Raw genomic sequence first — 25,897 nt, 5'->3', positions numbered from 1 at the left:
TTAGTCAGAAAGGGTGAGAAAAATGAAAGTCAAGAAGTTAAATATTTGTCATATATTTCGCCCTACAACACACATTGTAAACATACATAGACAAAATACATAAAGACATCCAAATAACTGCTAGGTACTGTATTTTATAATTAAAATTACGATAATAATGAACTCTAAGTACTTGTCGAACCAAACTAGTTAACGGCCGATCCCAATAATATACTTATCTTTTGTTTTGCTAACTAGAGATAGAATTTGAACATATTTTATATGGAGCTAATTTCAATATTCAATCTTTAATCGCAAAACAGACAGATCGGTTATAGAAATCCACCGTAAGTGTTCATACAATGTCTCTTTGACGCAATATTTTTAATATTCATGTGGACATTAAATTCTATCAGGATAGGAATTTTAAAGTGGTTCAACTAAGTTAGGCCGTTTGGAAAACTTATAATAGCTACTTTGATAATTATTTTACATATGGGTTAGCGCAGAGATTGAATAATAAGAAACATAAAGAAGATTAGATCATTTAACTACTGAGTGTAAAGCTTTTGTTCTAAGTGTAAGCCAATCTACAAGGTTCCGCAAGTACTTTTAAACAAGATATATGGGCACACGACATGCATAGTAAATTCGCATAAAATTTATTAAAAATTATGGAGGATTATAAAAAATATCAGTGACAAAATACGCCATAATTATGATGTGTTTTGTTGCCAATTACGCCTCGCAAAGATGGTAAGAAGTACAACCTCCTTGCATAAAATATATAAATACATCTCTTTATGTCAATATTGTTTATGGTCGTGAGTGAAAAGGCGGGAAACGAGATGTCAATCGGAAGATTATTTGTAAGAATGCTGGAATTTGTGAGTGCTTTAATTACAATCTAGTCAAGAAGTCTTAAATAATCTACATACATTTGTGAAAAATGTTTTGTGTTATTCCATTTAATTATTACAGTGAACTAGTAGTGATTAAAGTTTTCAAAATAAAAGGCAATATTTTGTCACCGATAAAGCAGAATTAAAATAAAATGACAAGAAACTTTTACGTAGCACCATACATTTCCACTAACCGTCGAGTTATACATATTTACAAAAACAAATTAATTAAAAATGAACTAAATATTTACATAATGCTGTTGAAACTTGAAATTGGATCTACGGCAATTTTCAAAAGTATCTGTGCATTGTACCTACTTGAAATACTGTATAAATACCGTAAATTTATTTTAATACCATGTTTTTCAAATACTGTACTTATTTATTTATTAGCAAAAATTAATGAAATCTTGAATATATTTTACAAGTAATATTTATTTACTTTCGGAGCCTTTAAAGTAAAAACTAAAAAAAAAAAATGATTCCTTTTTATTATATGTATTAGTATATAAAGTGTACTCAGTCAGTTTTAAATATTTATCGAAATGAATGCACAGATACTTTCAAAGAACAATTCAAGCGAAATTTTGTAGATAGAGAGTACATTGGTGGCAAGTTTTTTTTAAAAGATTTTTTCACTACAAAGATTGGCATGTCTATGGCAAGAAGTGTGATAGAGTATAATATATTAAGTACAATTAATATTGTAAATATTACAAATACTTTTCCATTTTGATGTCAACCCCGAAATAGGTTATTCATTGTACAAAATAATTAATTAATTAAAAAATCTTCACTTTTTCGGACTCGGCCGAGTGCTACTTTAAAAACGGATTTTAGATTAAATGAAATATGATAAATAATTCATAAATAACATGCATAAAATAAAACAGTAGAAAATAATTTTGTACGATTTAAAACATGCAATTATTTTGATAACATTTCACATATTTTATTTTTGATTTTTGACACTTTTCGAAACCATAATTAAATATATCTATTATTTACTATAACATTTTATTATCCTATTAAGTAAAAACTTGAAAATATCGCGAAATTTGGGTATGGACCTATTTTAACTTCGAAAGATACTGTTAAGTGACAGTGGTGTAGTAGGTTGTTGAAAAGTTTCAACACTAAATAAAACACTTTATTTGTCAAACTTTTTCTGTGGTAAGTTTTGATTAATAAAATACAGCTGCCATTTTTTATACAGGTAAAATTTTATTTTATATCTTTTAGTACTCCCAGTGTTACCCGTCTTTCGAGACATTTTCTAAAAATTATAAATAACACAGAATTTCATAAACAGTCTGTCTTAATTCTAACATGAAATATACATTTAGGAAAGTTATTTTGACTTTGTAAAATTGACACGATTACAAGAAAAAAAAAGGCAAAAATGGATTTTTAAATGACACAAATGGCCAGTTACACCGGTTACTGAGAAACCGGGCTTAAGCTAAATAAGTCTGAATAATTTTTAAAAGGAGAACTTATTCAGTTCAATGCATAATTAGACAAGAAACTGTTACAATAAGCCTGTTTAAAAATCGATTCTCAAATCGCATAATCGGCCATCTTCAAATCGAATAGAGCCTTTAAAATTACATTTCATTAAAAAATACTTATAATAAAAATCACATTCTTGGAACACAAATCGCGAATATATTTAGGATTATTTAATTCAAATCTACATACTAAATAATAAATATACAGTTTATACGTCCTAAACGTGCATGTCATAGATATGTCATGTAAAGTTATAGAGTAATAGATAATAGACAATTCAGTATGTTATGTGAACTATGTCGCCGCCTACTGACAGGAGACATTGACCCTGGAAGAAAAAATATAATAAATACAATATCACATCACAATATTATTTTAAAGGCGTGCGTGTACGTTTGTGACTGCGTAACACGCAAACGGCTGTTAAGATTTCGACCAAACTTGGTAGTATTACAGCTTAGCAGTATACATACATCAGCATAAAAAGACTGCAGGAGGATGTTCTCTCAGATAGCAGGTGTAACTACTGTAGGAAGCCAGAAGAAAATGAAACAAAAACATCCCCCCCTTTTTTTAAATCCCAGGACTAATATTACAGGCAAAGGAAAACAATAAATTGAATTCTAATTGAGCATAAAAGTTTATTTTCATGGCAACTCAACATCTACACAATAAATCTTATTTTGAGCATTTGTAAAGGTTTTCTTACCTGATTTTTATGTGCATTGTCTTGAAGCATGAGCTGTCTGATGTAGAAGGATGTGAGCGCGTTACCGCCTAACGCCGCCGTGTATGCGCGTACAATGGCCATTACCTGTTGATAACCAAAATAATTTGTTATTCTGTATTACTCATTCTTTTTATAAATATTATTTGTTGCATATAATGTCATCGAACCGATTTTCGAATATTCGATCTAAAAGGTAATTAGCTTCTTGTGTCTTTTCTGATCTTTAAATATCTTTAGGTTAGCGGTGCCACTTTTTCTTCTCAAAAATACACATAAGAAATGACCACCACTTCTTTCTCACTTTGGGTGAGTGGTGAAGGTGCTTTTGAAAATATTGACATTCGAAATGTGCTGTTTTGCAGCCAAGTTATTGACACATGCTCTCCTTTCTTCTTGGTCTTGTGCAAGGAATTTAGTTGGCAGAACTATATCGAGTTTTCCAAGAACTGTACCTCGCAAGTAAATGTATGCAGGAACCCGCTGAGGCCGCCGAGTTCCCGCACGGCGGTGGTCTCCCGCACGAACAGTAGCCGCAGTGCACAGAGGCGCCGGGATACGCGACCGCCGCTTATGTGGCTCAGTGTCGTTAGAGATACTGTTGTGGGAACCTAGGAGAGATTTGAAGCTTTAGTAAACTTGTTTAGTAATTAGGATGTGGTTCCAAAAGGTAGTGTTAGCAGAATCATTTAAAATCAATGTAGAGGCCCCGTCGCGACTCGAGTCTGGCAGACAATAATTGTGGGTCTATTTGCACTTTTGCATTTGACTCTACCGCTTCAACCACTACAATCAAATGTCGGAGCATATCAAATAGAAAGTTCAAAATGCAATGTTGCCGTCTCGTTACTTGCCTCTAGATCTAGTTTTGCTGGGAACATTAATCAGAGGATCATCATTATGACAAAGATCTTTAATAACGCAAACATCAAAGTCTGCCTGCAACCACAGGCCCTTTTAGATTAAACAAATTAAATTTGAAAAAAGAGTATTCTTTTCAGATATTCAATAACATTCACTAAGTACATACAAAAATTACAAAATCTAGACAAAAACTACCACCAACCTGTCCCGTAATAAATCCTTTTTCTTCGAGCACTTCAGGCGGACTCTTCACGAGTTGCTCCTCATCCAACGCGAAGATATCATCATCAGCATCACCAGTTCCATTCCCGTGGCTCCCGTGGCTTCCATGACTTCCGTGGCTTCCATGGCTTCCGTGCTGGCTTTGGGTGTGGTGGCCGTTCTCCATGCCGTTGGCTTCGGGACTGTTTGGGTCTTGGAGGGGAATGGCGGCTCCAGATACTACCAGTTGGATTTCATCCTGTGAATGACATGGTGTTTTTGAGGATAAAGTATGCGAATATGCGGTAAGGTATGCTGGATAGTTAAATTATTCATTTCCTTAATTTTTTGAAAAAAATATGGCTGAATTTAGTAGTTGGACTATTTTTAAACAATACATTCAAAAATATATGTATTCGGTTTTGGCGAAAAATAAATATAGGTAAAACTGAAGAGTTTGTTTGCTGGAACTACTGGACCAAGTCGAAAAATTCTCAATGAAGAGGACGGTAGCGCCCGGTGATGGGTCAGCCTTGGGCCCCGGGCGAAGTGCGAGAGTGGAAGTGAAGTGCTAGCACGCTCGCGTTGCCGCTGCATTAACATGGTTAGACAGTTCATTTATTCGAATGTAAGAAATTGTTTCCTGGCTATTCAGAAGGAAGCACTGGTGGTAGCTATTGTATAGTGGAATTGTTGAATTATGGTCCTGTACTGGTGGAAAAATTAGTTGAGTATAGCTTGCCTCAGGCAGCTAACTGGAATCACCTGAACCGACAGCACTAGGCGACCACGCCACACCTAGGGGGGATGCTACACAAGGTCTTACCTCAGGCAGCTCCAACTGAAAGCGTGGTGCCACTAGAGCGCAGGGCTGCAGGCGCCGCAGCTTGTACGCCACGCCGTCCAGCGCCCGACGCACGTGACGCTCTACTGCGCTGCTGCCCGCCCCACCCGCCCCACCCACCCCACCCGACAGGACTAGCCGCCCGCGCCACACCTGGGGGGAGGATAGATAGAATATACAAGAAGTTGAACAGCAGTTGAAGCTGATAGAGTGACCTGGGCCCCATTATATACATCACGTTGACGTCTGGACTCATATCGCGGCGCCCATACTCGCGGGTACCCTCACCAGTTAAAGTAAAAGGATTGTTTGTTATTGTGAAAGCTCGAGAGGGATGGGGGGATGAAAAATATTTTTGTACGCAACTCGAAGTAAAAATATTGACTTTAAATTGCTGTTGGATGCTCACACACTGTCAAGAAAACTAAGTTATACCTATGCAATCACAAAAATAAATCAGGTCAGATGTTGCTACATAGCATTTTGGGGTGTTCCTTGGTCATCAGTAAACACATACTTGCGCGAATGCTTGCGGTGGGGCTCCTATAACGGGCTTCAGTCCGTGCGTGTACACTTGCATGTTCACGTGACGCTTGGCTAAGGCGCGCGCTGTTTCCACCTGGGACACGGAAATAACTATTATTATTAAGTCCCGTAAAGGAAAACCGAAGAGAATACTGACGTTGTCCAAAAAATAGTACAAAAAAAGTCTTTCTTAATGAAGTTGGCAAAAAATTGTCCCATTAAAAACGTAAACTCATGTGTACTCGGGGGTTCTGTGACTGACAGCATGCCAACTGCCTGTCAACTGCATCAAAAACCTAACAGACCATACAATATTTACTGACTAAATCAATGACTTCCATAATGAGCTTCCCTGAGAAGCGGGTGAAACCGAAAAAAACATCAAAAAATAACATATATTTCTTATGATAAAACACCAGTTAAGAAACTTATAATTAGCACTTACATCTTCAGCCTCATCTAACTCCAACACGCATGCGTCCTTATCGGCACACAAGTCGAGCGCGGGCGCATCCTCGCCCTCCACCTCGGGTAATACGCCGTTTGTGTTGTGCTCTACACCTGAGTACATAATAATGTCATACTTCAATTTCTATTTGACAGCTTGTTTTTGACATAAAAACTAAAGAAAGTTCTGCCAAATTAGCACAATATCTGCGAAAATTAGAAATGGAGGAAGATTGTGAGTGGTTTACCTAAATATCTGTGCTTCACGCACAAACACATTTTGATGAAACTACATACATACGAAGTATGGTACTTCAGAATAACATACGTATGGTATTTTATCTGGGTGAAATATTTCCCTTAGGAAGCGGATGAAACCGCCGGCTGAATCCAGCATACCATATTATAGAATTAATATGAATATTTTTATTTTCTTTCTTTTCAGTGTGCACCCACATTTTTGTCAGTGTTCACCCACAGTTTATTTGACCCACTAAATATTTATGTCCTATAATTTTCAATATACATACCGACATCAAAACCGTTGGCCGCTCTATTAGCTGTGAAGGAGTCCCACAATGCTTTCTGTATTTCTAATGCATCTTTGTCTTTCTCTGACGCCTGAAAACCAAATTATGTTATTAACCAACGAAGAACAAGGTAAAAATCTACAATTATTATCAAATTCCTGCAAACATGAGATGCATCGCTTACGATAATTAGTGAAAGATAGTGTGATCCGGATATTAATAATTTACAAAACACTATATTACAGGTTTGACTTCTGTAGATATCCTTATCTACATAATATTCTGTGAAACCTACAAAGCCTAGCATTTTCCCAATTATGTTCGGCTTCCAGTCTAACCGAATGCAGCTGAATACCAGTATTTCACACGGAACGACTACCCCCATTAACCTTGCAACCCTAAAATTAATAACCAACACCTTATATAATATCTATAGTTTAATAGAAGATTACCTTGATTCTAGGTGGCGTAGGCGGCGGTAGGGCGGCTAATCTACACGCAGTCCCACTTGCGAGTGCCATCACACATCGCTCGCCTATACTTATCTGTGTTTGCAGCGAGAATAACGCGTTCGCACCCTGTGGGGACAGAAAGAGGAAACACCAAAAATTACGAAAAGATCATATAGTCGATGAATCTGATGACATACTCTAATACGCAGAACATATTAGCAAAAATAAAAAGATAAATTTTAATACAATGGAAATAAGAAAATCAATAGATTTGAACAACACCAGACTTTTAGAATAACATAGCAACAGCAATAGAATTTTTCCAAAAGAACACTGCCCTTTTTTACCCCTATAAAAGATCTTTTTTTATGGAATCATTCTTTACACATTTGGAGAAATATAATATACTGATAAAATAACTGTTACTCCTTGTAACTAACTGACCTGCATCCTAAGTTTAGCTAACAGCAGTTTGTGCAGCTCGTATTCTAAGAAGGGAAGCTGATCGGAGATGTCTCTCGCGCCCGGCTCTGAAGTGGGAGGTGCTCTTCTAACTCTCGCCGCTAAGAAGATAGATAAAAGAGATTAGTAAAACTGAAAAACAATAAGCTCAGTACACATTTAAAATAAAACCTTCCGTTTCGTCCGGGGTAATGAGAAAGCAACATATTAATTTTCATAATTTTCTAGAGCGGTATTTCCTTTTCCTTCTTTTTTTTAACTAATATTGTTTTATTCCAGGTTTTAGGTTAAAAACTACTATCATTTTTATTTATTTTTCAGTGGAAATGTTGTTTTTAATAACATAAATATCCCAAGAGCGTTTTAACATATACTTACCGACGGCAGTGAGCGTGACGGCTTTAGCGTATGAAGTCAACTTGCTGGGCTTTGTGCAAGTCGCTAGTAATACTGTCGGCACTCGAGTTCTCCTGTTGAATAAACATCATTTTAATGTTAATTAGGCAGGTGGCAGACCTTGTGGGATACATACCATTAAGCACTAGATAAGAGAGGCAGACAATTTGTCAACATAAAATAGATTGACTGGGCGTATGAGATAACAAAAATTCGTACAGGTCTGAATTTTGGCGGAGACCTTGGGTTCACCATTACAAATAATACGTCAAAAGTAATCTATCCAGAGTGACCTTCAGAAGGTATTAGATGTCAAAGGTAAAGTTTTTGGGTTTTGTTGGTTCTTTGAACGGGTAAGTTTTATAAAAAAAATTACAAACATTTGATTATTAAATATTATCTACATATGTCACATACCTACAGCCGCCGCAGGTAGACAACTCCGCGCGATAGGGTCCGGCGCCGGGCGAGTAGGGTACATGCGCCATACTACACCATTCGGTTTCACCATCGTCTATCGTGTTCTTAGAGCCTGAGGTCGCTGTAACTACAGTATAACATACCTACAGCCGCCGCAGGTAGACAACTCCGCGCGATAGGGTCCGGCGCCATACTACACCACTCGGTTTCACCATCGTCTATCGTGTTCTTAGAGCCTGTGGTCGCTGTAACTACAGTATAACATACCTACAGCCGCCGCAGGTAGACAACTCCGCGCGATAGGGTCCAGCGCCGGGCGAGTAGGGTACATGCGCCATGCTACACCATTCGGTTTCACCATCGTCTATAGTGTTCTTAGAGCCTGAGGTTGCTGTAACTACAGTATAACATACCTACAGCCGCCGCAGGTAGACAACTCCGCGCGATAGGGGCCAGCGCCGGGCGAGTACGGCACGTGGGCCATACTACACCATTCCGTTTCACCATCGTCTATCGTGTTCTTAGACCCTGAGGTTGCTGTAACTACAGTACAACATACCTACAGCCGCCGCAGGTAGACAACTCCGCGCGATAGGGGCCAGCGCCGGGCGAGTACGGCACGTGGGCCATACTACACCATTCCGTTTCACCATCGTCTATCGTGTTCTTAGAGCCTGTGGTCGCTGTAACTACAGTACAACATACCTACAGCCGCCGCAGGTAGACAACTCCGCGCGATAGGGTCCGGCGCCGGGCGAGTAGGGTACATGCGCCATACTACACCATTCGGTCTCACCATCATCTATAGTGTTCTTAGAGCCTGAGGTTGCTGTAACTACAGTACAACATACCTACAGCCGCCGCAGGTAGACAACTCCGCGCGGTAAGGTCCGGCGCCGGGCGAGTAGGGTACATGCGCCATACTACACCATTCGGTTTCACCATCGTCTATAGTGTTCTTAGAGCCTGAGGTTGCTGTAACCAAGAAAAATAAAAGGGTTAAATTGTCAATAAAATGGTTATATCCAAACAAACTAACTGTGAAAGGGGGCCGTTCTGGGGTGCTGTCATTTTTGTAATCTTGACGTTAAAAAGTGCCAATCTTACTAGCTTACTTTAATAATTTTTTTTTTTTTTTTTTAACATTTAATTTTTTTAATAAATTATTTTTTACTTTACTAATATTATAAATGCGAAAGTAACTCTGTCTGTCAGTCTGTCTTTTCTTCACGCCTTAAGTACTTGAGCAGATTTGTGTGAAATTTGGTACAGACATAGTTTGGAACTTGAGAAAGGACATAGGATAATTTTTATTACAAATAATTAAAATCTTCTGAACTCTCTTATGTACTGTCTTATGCACTCTCTTATGTACTGTTTTATGTACTGTCTTATGTACTGTCTTATATAATCCCTTATGTAATCTCTTACGTACTCCCTTATGTACTGTCTTATGTAATATCTTATATACTGTCTTATCTACTCCTCTTATATACTGTCTTATGTGATCTCTTATGTACTCTCTTGTGTACTGTCTTATGTTCTCTCTTATGTACTCCTCTTATGAACTTTCTTCTGAACTCTCTTATGTTCTCTCTTACGTACTCCTCAGAAATAGAAGGATTCCATGATCGATAAAAGAGTTCCATCCTGAGCACATGGGTCCCAACAGCAATAAAAAACTTCAATAATCAATAAAAGAGTTTCATAATGAATGACAGGATTCCATTATAGATGCATTCCATCAATTCTGATATGGAACTCGAATAAACCAGCTATTTATATATATATCAAAAATAAAATAATAGTGATAATCTTGGATGTATGGTGTGACAAGAATTGATAAAGTGAGGAATGATTACATTAGAGGAAGTCTGAAAGTAGCGCCAGTTACAGAAAAGATGAGAAGTAGAAGATGATCATGGTATGGGCATGTAATGAGGAGGGATGATACGCACGTAAAAAAGTGTGTGACGAATATGAATGCGGATGGATGGACAGAAAGAGGAAGACCTAAGAAAAGATGGATGGATTGCCTGAAAGATGACATGTATAAGAAGGGAGTGATTGGTAGTATGACGAGTGACAGGGAAGAATGGAAGCGAGGCAGAAGTAAAAAGAAGAATCTTACCTGAGTTAGGTTCGGGCTCAGCATTAAAGTCGCAGTCTAAGTTGATGACAGCTGCCGTACCAGATGCAGACAGCACGCACACATCCTCACTGCAAATAAAATACAGTTTCAGAATAGCAAATCGTAGATAATGGTGTATATTGTTTTTATAATTTTAGAATTATTTAACGCGTTGTATATTAATGGCATATTAACAAAAGACGTTGTATAATATATTAATAAAAAATGGTACTGTTCCAGTAAAACTTGATGTCGTTCCGAAACCAATTTATTAACACCAGACCCCGTAAGGGTAACTCCGTTGCGTTTTCCGTAATTTCCCATCTTCGTCACCCGCTGATACCTAAAATTGGTTTCAGCGAACTACTCGCGCGATGTTGGATGAGGATAAAATGTTTAAAGAGATACACGGTTTTTGGCAAAAATAAAAGGTGTAACAATAAGTCAGAATCACCTATTTTAACAGTGTAAACACGCTTCAGTGTTGAAGTGACTTTTTGGTGTAAAGTGGATCCGCGGTTATCCGGCACCGCTCGTAATGCGACAAGATCTATTTTCTAAAAATAGGAGATTCTCTGTTTTTATAATTTTTACCGGGTATCGCAATCGAAAATAATAAGCGATTGATAAACGTATTCTTTCTTAACGAATTATTCTTATTCTAATTTTTAATGACTTGACTTTGACCACTAAACGTCAAAGTCCGATCACTGACACACCTAGAGTACATATTTATATTATTATATGTAAAATATGCATAGAATCTTATCAATGGATCTGTTATTTGTCGGATTAGAAGGTATTCTTATGTAAAAATATTCGGACTACAGAGTCTTGAGCAACTGTACTCTACAATCCAACAAATTCGATAGTCCGACATTGTCCTGCAAAATGATTTTCGGACTACCGGGGCTCTATCTATTATATGAGTAATCACCAGATGGCGGTAGTCTCGGTGTATGCGATGACGGCGTTGCAGCGCAGCGCGCGCGCATGCGCACGCAGCTCGGTGCGCAGCTCGGCCCACCACGCCGCGCGAGCGCTGCCCTCGCCGCCGTCCGCCAGCTTCACGGACCGGGCGCAGACTGTGCCGCCTGGGGCACACCGGTGAAATTAGATGATATGGTGACTCAAGAATAGTGCCGTGAAGCCCCGTAAACACGCGTGAACATTCACGGTCCACATTTTCATGTGAACAAATTTCGCGCGGTTCACCACGCGCATTCACGCCTGAACACCGAAGTCAAGGCAAGAAGTCACGCGTGAATTCAAGGCACTCGAAACTACAACACGTTTGAATTTTATTTTATGTCACTTTTGAACTGTGTTGAAACTTTTGACTTGTACTTTTTACATTTAAAATACAAAAAAATATGAATGTTATGATATCACCGAATATTTACCTAAAACAGAATACTTAGTTTTTGTCACACCCATAAATGCCAAGAGTGAAAATGTGTAAATCAATGGTGCTGTTCAATCATAAAACTAGCTATTTGATCAAACAGCTACATCTTAACGAGTTGCCTACAACATACATACCAAGGTGCACAATAAACCCTGGCGGGTACTCCGTCATGGTCAGGAAGGGGTACTCCAGCATGTCAAGGTTGTTGCTGTTCATGGACGGCCGCAAGATGGCGCCGCCGCCGCTGCCCACGTTACCGGCTGACGTGTTCAGTGATCCGCCTAGAATTTGCTATGGTTAGAAGCAGGTGCTTTGCTTTGAAAAATTACGAAAAAGACGTCAAATAAAGATAGCCATAAAAAGAGATTATCACAATAAAAAGCAACGTGGACAAAATAGTGTCATTTTATTTGGATTTTTTATTTGAAAGGAATAACAATCAGCATTATATTACATAGGAGGCACACAATATCATGGCTCATTGTCATGGATGTGCCTAATAAAGCCAGTATCATGTTTGACTGCTCACTGATTTTCAACTGTTTACAAGATATTGGTCAGTCTTTACCTGTAGATCTACTTCGTAACTTAAATCCTTAACAAGAGGACGCACGGACTTTAGGAGTAGACCTCTTTAATAGAGAGATCGAAGGAATCAATGAAATCCAAAATCAAAAAGAAAATCTGCATAGAACTGCACTAACCTTTAGGAGTAACACTGAGATCAGAATCGGAAGACCTCCTATGTATCCCCATCGGCGTCGACGTCGCATTCAACGACGAATTCTGAGCATGCGCCGTCTGCACGGGATCCCTTCCTCCATACGACTCGTGACGAGCATGTCTCGGCGATCCCCTATCCCTGTCTCGATTATCCTCCCTCCTATCCCTCTCGGTCCTGTTGGCATCGCACACAGCATGCGAGTTATCACACACACTATTGTTAGTCTCATCTACGTCTGCCGTCTCAGGTAACGAAGGTATGGTCTCTAACGCGCCAAGAATGAGGTGTGAAGGCTTAGTGACGTCACTACATGGTGAATTAGCTGGTTTGGACATTTTAGGCGTTTCGTCTGTTATTGAGTGAACACTATCCTGGCGGGTTAGTGTTTTGGACTTTTTCTTCGGTTCTGGTACTGATTTGCTTTTGTCGATTGACTTTGTATTAGCATCTCCAGTCGTTTCTACGTTAGTCATTAACTGTATGTTAATCACTTCAGGTTCCACTTTTGGAATAACTAAGTTAGGTGGTTTATTATGTTTAGCTTTTCCACCTGACGTGTTATCAGTAGCTTCAGTAACAGTTGTTGGCTCAGCAGGTATCAGAGTCTGTACTTTATCTAAAAGAACAGTCTCGAATGCTGTGTGAACTAGCCCAGTAGGCTTAAGATTTTCACGAGAATGTGATTTATCAAATATTTCCTTCAGCTTTTCAACTGCAATTTCTTTTTCTTCTTCTAAAGTATGCACTTTATCTAGCAATATGTTCTTCACCACGTTTTTAACTAAGCCAGGAGATTTTAAATCATCATTCAAATGTTCGGCTTCTTCCAATTCATCATCGGTAAATGTTTTTGGTTCTACAAACGTCATGCCAGGTTGACCGACTAAAGATTGGACTTTATCCATCAATATAGTTTCTACAGCTTTATGAGTAAGACCATGAATCTCTTCTTTCTTAGTGTCTTTAGACTTTTCATGATCTTCGTCAGTCGTTACTACAGGAACAGGAGTTCCTAATGCAGTAGCTTGGACTCTATCCAAAAGCATAGTTTCTACAGCGGTATGTATTAACCCAGCTGGTCTCAAATCATCTTTACTAGATTTCTTGTGATCACTTTCACCACTATGTTTAGATTGTGTACCATGTTTTCCTATTAATGAATGAACTTGATCCATTAATATAGTTTCCATAGCTGAGTGTGTCATGCCACTACTTTCATCTTTTTTGTGAATTTCTTTGGTAGATTTCTTATTATGATCACTTTCTTCACTCGTATGCGTTGGTTGCGTGCCATGTTGTCCTATCAACGAATGGACTTGATCCATTAATATAGTTTCCATAGCTGAGTGTGTCATACCACTGCTCTCATCTTTTTTGTGACTTTCTTTGTTCGATTTTTTATTATGATCATTTTCGTCACTTGTGTGCGTTGGTTGCGTGCCATGTTGTCCTATCAACGAATGAACTTGATCCATTAATATAGTTTCCATAGCTGAGTGTGTCATACCACTGCTCTCATCTTTTTTGTGACTTTCTTTGTTAGATTTTTTGTTATGATCATTTCCATCACTTGTATGTGTAGGCTGAGTACCATGCTGCCCAAGTAAAGAATGTACTTGGTCCATCAGAATAGTTTCCATAGCTGTATGGGTCATACCAGTTGAACTGTCATTCTTACGCAAGTCATGTGGTTTCTCTTCAGTAATTACAGGATCTAGTACATTTGCACCCAAAACCGAAGCTCTATCCAACAGCATAGTTTCCATAGCAGTTTGGAGCAAACCATGTGGTTTGTCGTCTTTCTTTTTATGTTCGTCATGCCTATCATAGTCGTCAAACACAGAAGTGACCGGTTCAGGAGTTTCAGGTCCAAGAACCGATTGAACTTTCTCCATTAGCATAGTTTCCATAGCAGTATGAACAAGTCCACTTGACATGGAATCCCTCTTTTTATTCTTACCACCAAAGAACTTCTCGGTTGGTGAAGTAGGATCAGGCGACTTCGGCCCTAACTTTGAGTGGATGTAAGTAATAGGATTTTTTACTTTGCCTTTTGATCCGTCATAACTCTCTGGTCGATTGTTGCCTTCAAAGCATTGTTCAGGATGAGGCGTTTCAGGAGTTGTAGCCATAAGCACGGATTGCACTTGATCCATTAGCATAGTTTCCATAGCAGTTTGCATCAAGCTTGGGGGTTTAGTTTTATGTTCATGAGCTTTATCAGCCTTCCTTATACCACTTACAACCACGGGTTTACTGCTTACTGGTGGCGATTGACTTTTCGCTCTATGTACAGGCGTAATACTTAAACTACTTGCTGTCGATTCATTGTAAGTTGATCTATTCTTCTCCATGTTTCCCAATTTTTCGTTCACATCATCGAAAAACTGCTTGTTCTTAACAGAATCAGGTTCTGGTGATGTAGGCATAAGTAAAGATTGCACTTTATCTAGGAGGATAGTCTCCATAGCAGTATGAACTAGGCCAGTTGGCTTGAGCGATTGTCTCTTTTCGTGATGATGTTGTTCGTCTTTATAGAACGGAATCGATATACCGCTTAAAGAAGTTCTAGAAACGGGCTCTGATCCGATATACATGGAGACTTTCACGCGGTCAAACTCATCGCTTTTGTGAAAGAACTTATTAGTATCAATACTTTCCTTGTCAAGGCTCATCAGATCGCTGTACGACAAAAATGGAGAACCCAGTACAGTTTCGCTCGGAGCTTTCGAACGCACATCGGAAGACGACCCAGGTTGACTCAAAGGCGTTTTAGTTTCTTTCTTTTTGGGGTGCAAAGAGTAGTGGGAAATACTTTTAATCATATTACTTTTAGACAGTTTAGATAGCTGACGTCTGATTCGTCTAGAAGAGCGATGGACGAAACTACCTTTATCTACAGGCGAAGAAGGCTCACTAATGCTTTTAGCAGGTTTTTTGTGCGAAAAGGGATTGTGGAATTTGATATGGTGGCTACTAGGCTTTGTTACACACGTGTCGTCTTTCACCGATGACGTCGAAGCTTCATTTGATTTCACTGGCTTCTCTACTACTATTTTATGTTCGACTCCTTGTGGTACAGATTCTAGTGATTTACATTTATCAATAAGTACTTGATTATCGAACACTTGTTGTTCTACTTCAGCTTTTTTATCGATCTCCTTTTGAGTTTCTATTTGCAAGATTTCTTTTATATCCGGACTGCTTCTTTCAAGGATGTTTAGTTTTTTGTCCAAACTTGCCATTAACTTGGGGTCAATGTTGTGGCTTAGAACTGATTGAACTACTGAGCTGGTAGTTTCAATTGACCTTTCAGTATCTGTTTTAGGATCAGAACTTTCGTCATCTTCTTCTTCATCACTACTGGACTCAATTTCAGAGCTTTCAGCAGAAAGAGCGGATGACACTGATCCAAAATAGCCAGCTTCCCCAGGCAAAGTGAGAAGATTTTCACTTCTGTCTGGCATTGGCGTTGCAGGACAAGACTCAGAAATCTTCCTTTCTCTCGGCGGAATAGCCTCTTCAGCATTTATATTGCTCAAAGAAGTGAAACGTATCTCTGGCATTTTGATGCCTTCTTCATTTATAGACTCAATTTTAGCTTTTTCATCATCGGAAATGTTGATAGCTGGCTCTGACTCACTTGTTCGTCTCATAGTAGAGCCGGGAGAGGCTTCAGAATCTTGAGTCTCAGCTATACAAGCCAGACTTGTTTGAACATGTATAATTGACCTAGCTAGGATAGATGCCATGCCTTCACCTTCATCTTCTTTATTAACGAAAGGCTTGCGGAATTTAGGTTTCCTCAAACTCTTGAACTTCCTCAATTCGTTTTTAATTTCTGCTAAAGAGATTCGCGAAGTTTCGGATGTATTCGACTTAATAGATATCGAATCGTCTTGTTTATCGATCGATGATCGTTTACTACTTGGGCGCCTATTAAACCTTCTTGTAAAGAAGTTCGTTTTCATTTTCTTTAATTTTTCTATTGGTCCGGAAGAGTCTGAATCATCACTATCTTTGTTAAGCAGTTTGTTGAGATCTGTCTGGTCTTCAGACAGATGTCTCAGACTACTCCTATGTGGGTATTCGTCTCGATATATGGATACACTGCCAGCGTAGCTAGTAAGACTTGATTGCCTCGTCATATCCATACTTTTCTCATCTTCATCAATTGCGTCAGTGACATCTAACAATGCTGATGCGTTAGGATTTAAAATCATGAGAAGCTTTTGTAACTCTTCTTGATGATTTTGATAATAAGTTGACATTTCTGTTATGCTTTCGTTATCTGTCGCCAAAATGTCCAAATACTTTTTTAATTGTCTGATTTAGGTTAGCGGACACAACAAACCATGCAAAAATATACTATAAGTAATTTGTTTAAAAAAACTCACTCGGCTTTAACTAAGTTAAAGTTTTGTCAACATCTATTACGAACATTTAAAGCGTTCAGAGCATAAAATATTCTAGATAGACTTTATAACTACATCAGATTAAGAACTGGGTCGATCGATACTTCATTAAATGTACCTTAATATAGCTAGGAATCTAACTCTTGCTTCTTAATTTTTCAGTAAAGGGGTGACAATATATTATTATTTGGGACTTTATAGCTGAACTTATAGAGTTGAATATCGTTTGTACTCACTGTTGCGTGCAAGGCGGCATATTTAACGGTTGGCTCGGCATCGGCAAAGGAGATATGCTCACGGCAGTGCCTGCAATCGATACAAGAAATAATGAAAATAACCTTTAAATGGCAAAGGGTTTTAGATTATTCACTAAAATGCTCGACAAACTCCTTGAATATTTTAGCATTATTACATCAATATTTATTCTCAGATATTTTTAGTTGTGTACGGCATTCACGACTCCTAAACGAGCGGCACTATCTATATTGTCATCTAGCTGTTCCACATGGTTTTCGATATTTTCTGCGGGAACTACTGCACGTACGAAGGAAATGATTATCATGTGATAATCATTTCCTTCTCCTGATTGGCATCTTCTGAATCTGCACTAGTTTTGTAAGACAGACAGGCTGGCATATATTAATGTCATTAGTAAATATTACACATACATACCAATAGCTCTAGCCACGACTCCCGCTTCCCCTTCTAGATCGAAGTCCTGTTGGTAACCGACCACTGCATTCGCGCCGAGTTCAGCTGCTTTCAGGCCTACAAGACGCTGTACCTGTGACACGAGATATTTAGTTCGTCAGCACATATTTAGAGTAAACTTAAAAACATTAGATGCAAAAGTACTATATACTTGATCAATATTTCCTCACTGGTGAGGATTATAACTGCAACTACATAATTTAAAATGTAAACGTCAAAAATGCATATAAGAAGAGAGCTCATGGCAGTCACATTAACAGTTTTGGTAAAGACACCATAGCAACAAAAGTTAGTAGATAGTTGAACCTTCTTAAAACGTACCTGATTGCTTAACTTAATGAAGGCCACCTGCCTCGCTTCATTAGAGGCTCTAGGAGTCCTAATCTTATCGATCCACTGGTATTCAGGGTCATCATTGACCACCAGCTCTTCAACGAACCCATGGATGGCAGTTGCTCTGTATCCAGGAGGTATCATAGGACCTAAGAAAGAGGTAAGATCATTGCTAGTTATCGGCACGAATCTTGAGCTCTGACCTTCACCTGCGTAGAAGTAATTTATTGGGTCCCTTTTGTGGTATGAAGTGAGGCGCGGGTGCGGGCTAAAGCGGTGATTGGCCCGCAGTGCATCGCGTTATAGCCGTCACTCGGGATTGGTTCTTTGCTAATAAATCACTTCTGCGCAGATGTAGGTCAGAGCTCAAGATTCGTGCCGATAACTATATTCAAATTGATCATCATTTGGAACAACGCCAGATCTATGTTATGCTTTGGGGTCAATTGCCAAAGCTGAAGTATTTAAATTGGTCTGTAGATCATCTTTTATCTGATTATTATCTCTAAGTGAAATATGGTTGGCTATAATTTAGCCAGAAAGTTTTGCCACGTTTAACGTTACAGAGAATGGCCGAAGCTCTTTACTAGATATTCCAAAGCTGCTGAAGATTATATTAGAAGACTTACAGTGAAAAAACTGCACTCCACAACTCGAAGTCTTGTATTTATTGAAGTCTGAAAAGAGCTCCACTTTCACGATCACGTTCAGTTCGCCGCGGATACCATGCATCGTGTCAAACACTGGGATCCAGCCTGACATTACCGCACCTGGAAAAACATTCACGTTAATAATAAAGGATAAAGAAGAAAGTAAAATATCCTTAAAACTATGTGCCCAAAACATTTTACGTTAGTATGAGACGACAGCATTCTAGGGCCAATTCTCGGGTTAAGCCTAGATGGTTTTTAGTTAACTCATGAAAAGTTTCGTCAAGAATAAGAAGAGCGATTTTATACAATATTGTTAACTCCAAAATTGAAGCAATTGGCAAAATTCTGGACGTTTACCGTTATATGGCTTTTTTCCGCATGAAAAACCATTTTATGGCCTTGACTAATGCTGTCTAGTGTATTTTTAGGTCTTCATTTACTATCAGCCCTAACACATAAGACCTCACACAAGACATACCATAAAGTATTTTTAGCCAGCTTCTTTCAGAGTATCTTTCTACATAACGCCAAGTCGTGGCCTAGTGGGTAAAAGCATCAACCTCTCATGTTCATACATGTGTGTGGGTTCGATTCCAGGTCAGGGAAGTACCAATGCAAATTTTCTAAGTTTGCATGTACTTTCTAAATATATCTTAGGCACCAATGGCTGATAAAAAGGTGAAGGAAAACATCTCGAGGAAACCTGGACTATGAAGTCTGAAATCACCAACCCACATTGAGCAAGCGTGGTGATAAACGCTAAATCCTTCTCCGTGTGAGAGGAGGCCTGTGACCAGCAGTGGGACGAGCAAAAGGCTGTAACAAATTTCTACATACCACCATGAGGAGCGGCAGTACTCTTAGCATTGTTGGCTTCCCTCGCCAGCAGCGGCGCGAGGCTGATCACCACCTTGCCGATGGCATCGTTGGCGGAGTATGTGTCGTGGTCCATGAGTCGGAGTTGGAGAGGCTCATCTTGCAGTTCTGATTCGTCCACCTAGGGGAAGAGGATACGTTATTTGCATGGTGTTTAAAAAAGCGTAGATGCTACAAAATAGAAACAAGATAGTTAAATCTCAGTTTTAAAATTACATAAAGGCAAAACTTCACGACCAAGACGCTTAACAGATTTTGAGGAAACTTGGCAGATAAAGTAGACAGATAGCTTTATAAAACAGAATAACATAATATCGCAAATAACGCAACCATATATTATAGCTTATATTATAGGCTTGTGTATACACGGTTGCGGAAAATAATCCTCTGGTAGCAGTTGAAACAGCAGGCTCAAGTTAGTTACCAATATTTACTTCTAATCCTAAAGTTGCTTATAAACTTGCTCTCCTCGAGACCGATCATATGATATCGAGGCCAATTTAATAGCAGCTTATTGATTTTCCCCCATCCACGTGCAGTTACCTACATTTCTGATGGAGCAAGTCAACCATGTCTAGAGCTGATGAACTGAACTAAGTTGGTACCAACCTCGTCCCCATTAGATAACGTTCAACGTATTACAGTCCCATTAGAGCATATTGGCAAACAATGGCCATCATTTCAGTAGAATAGACATTGCATTAACAAATAATGTCTGTCTGTTTATGAAAGCTCTGTAGATTGAAAGGAACGTGCATAATATTATTTCGGTTCTATCGTTTAAAGCATCCTGAAGGTCATTTGGATGTTTAGGAGTTTTCTATTGTACTTATTTAATTTTGAGCCGCCGTACACGGACTGCTTCAAGCAGTTGAGACCGACTGCTTAAAGCCGCGACCGCGCAGTGAACTATAGTCATTCATTCGCTACCGTACACACGACTGCTCGAGCAGTCGCGACCGCTTCAAGCCGTCAACTGCATGATGAAATTCCATCGTGCCGTCGACCGCTCGCGAGCGGTTGCGAGGCATACACCGACTGCTCGAGCCGTTGACTGCGCTAGAGCAGTCGACAGCTCTCCGACTTCCTTCTCCCCCCCGCCCTTTGCGGCCTCGCGGCGTCTGTTTTCTCATTTGACTGCTCGAGCAGTTGGGTCGTAGCTCGAGCAGTCAACAACCGACAGCTCAAGCAGTCGACGCCGACCGCTCGAGCGGTCCGTGTATTTCACTCAGCCGCTAACTGCTCGAGCAGTCCGTGTACGGCGGCCCTTTCCTAGGATTTCTTCTAAGAAAAGTCATCTTAAATGAAGAAACTTGTTATATGGTAAAGCTTCCAATAGCGGTTTCACCCTATTGCAAGAATGTTTTCTGTTCTGATTAGTACAGTCAGGACAAAATTATTCAGTCCATAAGATCTCAAATCAAAAGGAAAGTTCCTAAACGAGCAGCTTTTAGCGAATGACGTACATTTTGTACGACGAACATTTATAATTTCTAACAATAATATTTTCAATTTCACGTGGCATAAACATAAACATTAAACTATAGGAGCATCCGGAAAATATGCGCATCAGGTCCCGTGGCGAGCCATGAAAACATCTCGCGAAATTACACGCGAATTTGTTGGAAAACAAACGATGTGTAATGAAAATAGAAGGACACGGTCCAAAAATACGCTTTGTATTGTCGTGTATTATAGTTCATTTGGGATGAAATAAAACTTGTAGAATACGACTTAAAAACAGAAGATGAAAAACATAACTTCATCAAAATCATAGTATAACCTGCCGCGCTACTGAATTGATTGAACGGTAGACCCACTGAAGGCCGAGAAAATCTGAACCTTCTTATACATAGAGAAGGTCGTACCTTTTCTACTTTTTATTAGAATGTGGGAAGTAGATCCCTCTGCTTATTAAAATACAAGTAGTTTCGGCATAGTCGCGCACATACCCAATTCAATTCATGCGTTTAGGTTTGATGCCAATACATTTTTATCTGCGCATAAGTCGAAATGGTCCTCATTAATGCGTATGGAAGTGCGTAATTACCTATCTAGCTCAGTGATTTTAAATTGATTTATGATTGGGCCCTTGATTGCTCGTTTGGGAATGTGACTGTGATAAAAATACGACTGATATTCGGCGTTAATCTCTCCTAAAATAAGCTTAATCCATTACAGCAATTCATCATACTTTCCACCCAAACAAAAACTGCGCAAAAAAGGCGGGCTTCTAATAAAACCGCATTTGGCGTACATCCAAATCAATATTGAATCATTGGATGCTCACATTGTGGAAATGCACAAACAAATACTGAAGTAGACGATCGCCAGACGTGGTCGAGAGGTATTGCCAGAGACACAAGGCAAATGACAGTGTGACGTCATCGTCCACGACGCCAAATATGCTGGCACGTTTCGGCGATTATGAAAATTGTGAGAGTATTTGCAGTATGTGGGATCTTCTTTATCTAAAGAAAACTATTAGGAGCAAGGCCTGTTATGTGGCCATCTGATATTTTTATAACCCCCACTATTTTTGGAACGTTTTTTGAAAGGAGCCACTTACGAAAATAAAAACTAAGCTTGATTAGGATACGGTCAGTATGAAGACTGATGCAATTATTTTAGTAGTTTTTGATAGCATCATTGGCATTATGGTAATGCTACAATGGGTAATTTTGAGTATCAGCTATGCGTAAGGAGAAGCCCGTTTTTAAACTGCGATGAAAACTTCCTCAACCGGTATAGGTACCTACCCGCTGAGATTTTTAGACTGTCTTTGTTATTCAAGTCATTTTAGTCGTTAGCGCCATCGGCATTACCGTAGCTTTCGTAATTTATACATAACGTAAATTCAATTGACGTCAATTCAGCTAGCGTTCAAAGAGGAGTCATAACTAGAGCCTAAACGTATACTGGACATAAACAAAATTATTTACAGCTCTTCATATTATCATTATTAAAGAATGATGAAAGTTAAAGTATTTTTAAGGGATCTACTGATCTGATTTGCAAAATAATTTCAGTGTTAGATAGCCCATTTACCCAGGAAGGCTTTCGGCTACTTTTTATTCAGTTGCGTGAAGTAGTTCCCAAGACTCGGGAGTATAACTGTTTGCAGAAGCCAGTAACAGATAAAATCCCTTTCTCCGTTCCCCAACGCCCACGTGCAGAGATTACGAACAATTACATCTACTATTCTTAGCCAATAGACACATGGGACAGATTTATCAGCTGTTTGTTATATGTGCTACATTGTTTAAGGGTTAATGATTACAAAACGTGTCCGAAGGTCGGAGCTGACACCTCTTTGGTCAATTAATTTGAATGTTTCATTGTATGCTGCCAGTTCGTTAGTGTTGTCGCTGTTCTTATGTTTTTGTTTACAGTTTTGTAGTACTGGCTTCTCTGCTTGTGATTGGTTTGGTGGAACTATTGGATTTGTGAGCATTGTAAGTGCAGTTGATCTAAAATTCAGAGATTTGCTTTTAAATTAACATATACCTAAATCCTAAGAATTTTGCTAAATAATTAACTCATAATTGTAACTGAAATTGTTCATCACAACATTCAAAATCAGACCACAAATGGTTTTTTAATCATTCTCCTAGTACAAAATCTTTCAAGATTTCAATGATAGAATAATTGTAACACAGTAATTGACCTATAAAAATTAGTAAATTGCAATCTACAAATAGGTAACTGAAATAAGTATTTTGTTAAACTGAAAAACTGGTAACAAAATATTTGTAAGCATCTTTTATTAGAATTTCATAAACTCATCATACGTTAAATAAGCACTTTAGTGAGCAATAAAGAAACTATAATTTAAAATGTTGTGAGTAACAGTGAGGCAACTTGATGGTCATTGTTATTGATCAATTAAAAGTTTTATCTTCCGAGTTATAGTCTGAGTGAGTCATCAGTACAGATTAACCATTAAATTCAACCAAATGTAAGTTTTAGAAATAGAAACCTAGTATTCATTCATATTTGCTCAAGATTATGTAGGTAATGCTGAAAATTCCTAATAATTTATTACATTTAGGAATACTCTACTATTGAAAGTTAATCCTATGATTTCTAAATGAGCCTCCAACAGCACAACCAGATTAAAAATAGCTTATAATTTATACTAATATAATAAAGCAGAAACATTTTTTTGCTTGTTCCCACCAATCCTAGCCTGTAGACCCCAAAACTACTGAACCGGTTTTAAAATTCTTTTACTGTACGAAAACTACACTGGGCTATATTTTGTCCCGGTATGGCTAGTATTTCTCATGGAATTCAGGTAAAATGATTTTGATAAATGGACAACCGACCAAATGAATTTTGGAACGAGTTTTGGAATGGACGAATTGTTTCAAGACCGAAACAATTCCTGAAATTAGGTTGTTCAAGCGAACACACTGCTTTATAATAAAAGTATAGACTGGTAAAAACACAACAATGTAGGTATTTTGTGAGTATATTAATGGGATCTCCGCATCAACAGTTATCAGGCTTATCTTGAATTACATGATGCCACTTAAATATGACCTATATAGGTATACATATTGCACTATCTACTTTTTGTTTCATGATTTAAAACTCTTTGCTGTATGTGGTGAATTTTGGCAAGTTTCATTATTAATACAAACGGTTACGGGCCTGCTAGAAGAAATTTCTTGTGAGATAAGCTGTGCCCTTGTACAATATTTTTTCTATTATTTATTCTTGTCTGTGTTTTTATGTGTACATAAATTGTTAAATAAATACAATTTTATCTGTACTTTTATCAAATTGAGCTTTTAAGTTGATGTATGTTTTGCGCCAACCTCAATTAAAATTGGGATAAAGTCAGGATGATGATGATGATGAAATGTCTTTTTATACTCACAAACAATAATTCAGATATTTTTGTACTAATCAAAAAATAACTTACGAAAATAAGAATAGTGTATAAATATTTACAAGAATCTTATGAGAAAACCACCTGTTTCTGTCAGTTCCGTTTGTTATTATATAAACAGAAGCCCAAATGTTTATGTTATTGATATTACAAGTATTGAAAGTCACATTTTGGAAATTAGGTAAATAAGCACTAATAATACATTTGAATAGGTAGGTATACTAGGTACTTAGATAGGACTTTTTACATAAAAACATACTCAAACAAGTAATAGTTATCATCGTATTTACATTGTTTTTAGCCATATTTTATTTTCAAACTGAGTTTTCTAATAAAGTCATATTGTCAAAATTGTTTATCTCTAGTTAGTGCCTACTCAGATGGATTATAGCAGTGAAATGTAAACTTACCTCAAACCTGTACCACTCAGTGTTGTTCCAGTGAGGGTTGAGAGACTTGCGGCACACATCAGTCTTGTGCGTGATGCTGCCGAACTTTATCTCCACGAACGCATCCGTCGTGTCACTAGCACGGTCCATCACCGGCAAGTTCCGCCCCGCCAACACCTTCACCTTTATCTTCCCAGGCATTTTCACTTACTCTTACACACACTTAACACTTAAATACACCAACAACCGCTAACACAACATTGCACACTCCATTAACACGTCTTTCATACCAGATTAACACTTCCGAACCATCCTAATCAGTCCGAAAACATAACATAATATCTTATCAATACACTGATTTGTATAGATCAATGATATGTGATACGGTTATTTCAAGCACACAGATATAACCCAACCTTTGTCTAGACCACATCTTCACAAGAAAAATTAGTTATTACACTCAAAAACATCATTTCGGTACTTTTTTACACACGAAATATTCGCGCACCGAATATTATTTAATTACGCGCTTGTGTTATAAACACTGCACCTTGGAGCGCCCCTGCTGTATCTAAATGTTGATCTAAAAGTATTCTGTTGGTTTATTAATAGACAAAATGTGATATTTTATAAATAAATTCGGCGAGACGAACGACACGCACTATCACCAACTGTCAAACGAAATGTCAACAATGGGTTGGGCGCGTTTAGTTTCAACTAATCAACGTTTAATTTTATAATAATCTAATTTTACATTTTAGACTTATATCATGAATTAAACAATGTAATATAGAGGGCATGATAAAAATAATAAAGATATAGATAGTTCAACTCAGATTTGCGCGCGGCCCTATGTGTGCGTCGGCTTGTAAATATACAACTTTCATTCGTGTGACAGTGACGTCGTCCGAGCATGACATGTTCTTATCACTTTTTGTTATGGGTACAGTCGTTTACGAAAATACTAGTTATTCACGGAGAAATTATTAAGGAGTCAGATAAAGCGTTTCAAAAAATAAAACAACATTCAAAGCTTTTTATTATTAAATATAGTTTTTCATTATTTTCTCATACGTCTTTTCAAATTGACATTGATAGT

General features: G+C 38.2%; 1 protein-coding gene across 1 annotated transcript; it reads right to left on the bottom strand.

Annotated features, from left to right (window-relative positions):
* Positions 1 to 37: 37 nt before the first annotated feature.
* On the bottom strand, positions 38 to 25,486 carry LOC110374019 (uncharacterized). Its single transcript, XM_064040783.1, has 22 exons — positions 24,820 to 25,486; positions 19,474 to 19,633; positions 18,613 to 18,753; positions 17,972 to 18,132; positions 17,612 to 17,723; positions 17,176 to 17,245; positions 12,505 to 16,850; positions 11,935 to 12,081; positions 11,330 to 11,486; positions 10,393 to 10,481; positions 9,113 to 9,236; positions 7,824 to 7,915; positions 7,428 to 7,546; positions 6,984 to 7,109; positions 6,532 to 6,622; positions 6,000 to 6,115; positions 5,547 to 5,648; positions 5,012 to 5,182; positions 4,187 to 4,444; positions 3,576 to 3,731; positions 3,103 to 3,207; positions 38 to 2,721 (listed from the first exon to the last, which is right to left on the bottom strand). Exons 1-22 carry the CDS (start codon positions 24,997 to 24,999, stop codon positions 2,671 to 2,673), a joined length of 7,074 nt encoding a protein of 2,357 aa, XP_063896853.1. The 5' UTR covers positions 25,000 to 25,486; the 3' UTR covers positions 38 to 2,670.
* Between the last annotated feature and the right edge of the window lie 411 nt (positions 25,487 to 25,897).

This window comes from Helicoverpa armigera, chromosome 23 (assembly GCF_030705265.1).
Source record: "Helicoverpa armigera isolate CAAS_96S chromosome 23, ASM3070526v1, whole genome shotgun sequence".
NCBI lineage: Eukaryota > Metazoa > Arthropoda > Insecta > Lepidoptera > Noctuidae > Helicoverpa > Helicoverpa armigera.
This window is presented reverse-complemented; position numbering and strand designations above follow the sequence as displayed.

Bases quoted from the DNA above. Each gene is read 5' to 3' on its own strand.
- LOC110374019 (XM_064040783.1), bottom strand. From the start codon at position 24,999: ATGCCTGGGAAGATAAAGGTGAAGGTGTTGGCGGGGCGGAACTTGCCG. The intron at 7,110-7,427 runs GTCAGTTAGTTA...CTGTCCCCACAG, and splicing joins TAGCTAAACTTAGGATGCAG to GGTGCGAACGCGTTATTCTC. The intron at 3,208-3,575 runs GTACAGTTCTTG...GGTTATCAACAG, and splicing joins TGCATACATTTACTTGCGAG to GTAATGGCCATTGTACGCGC.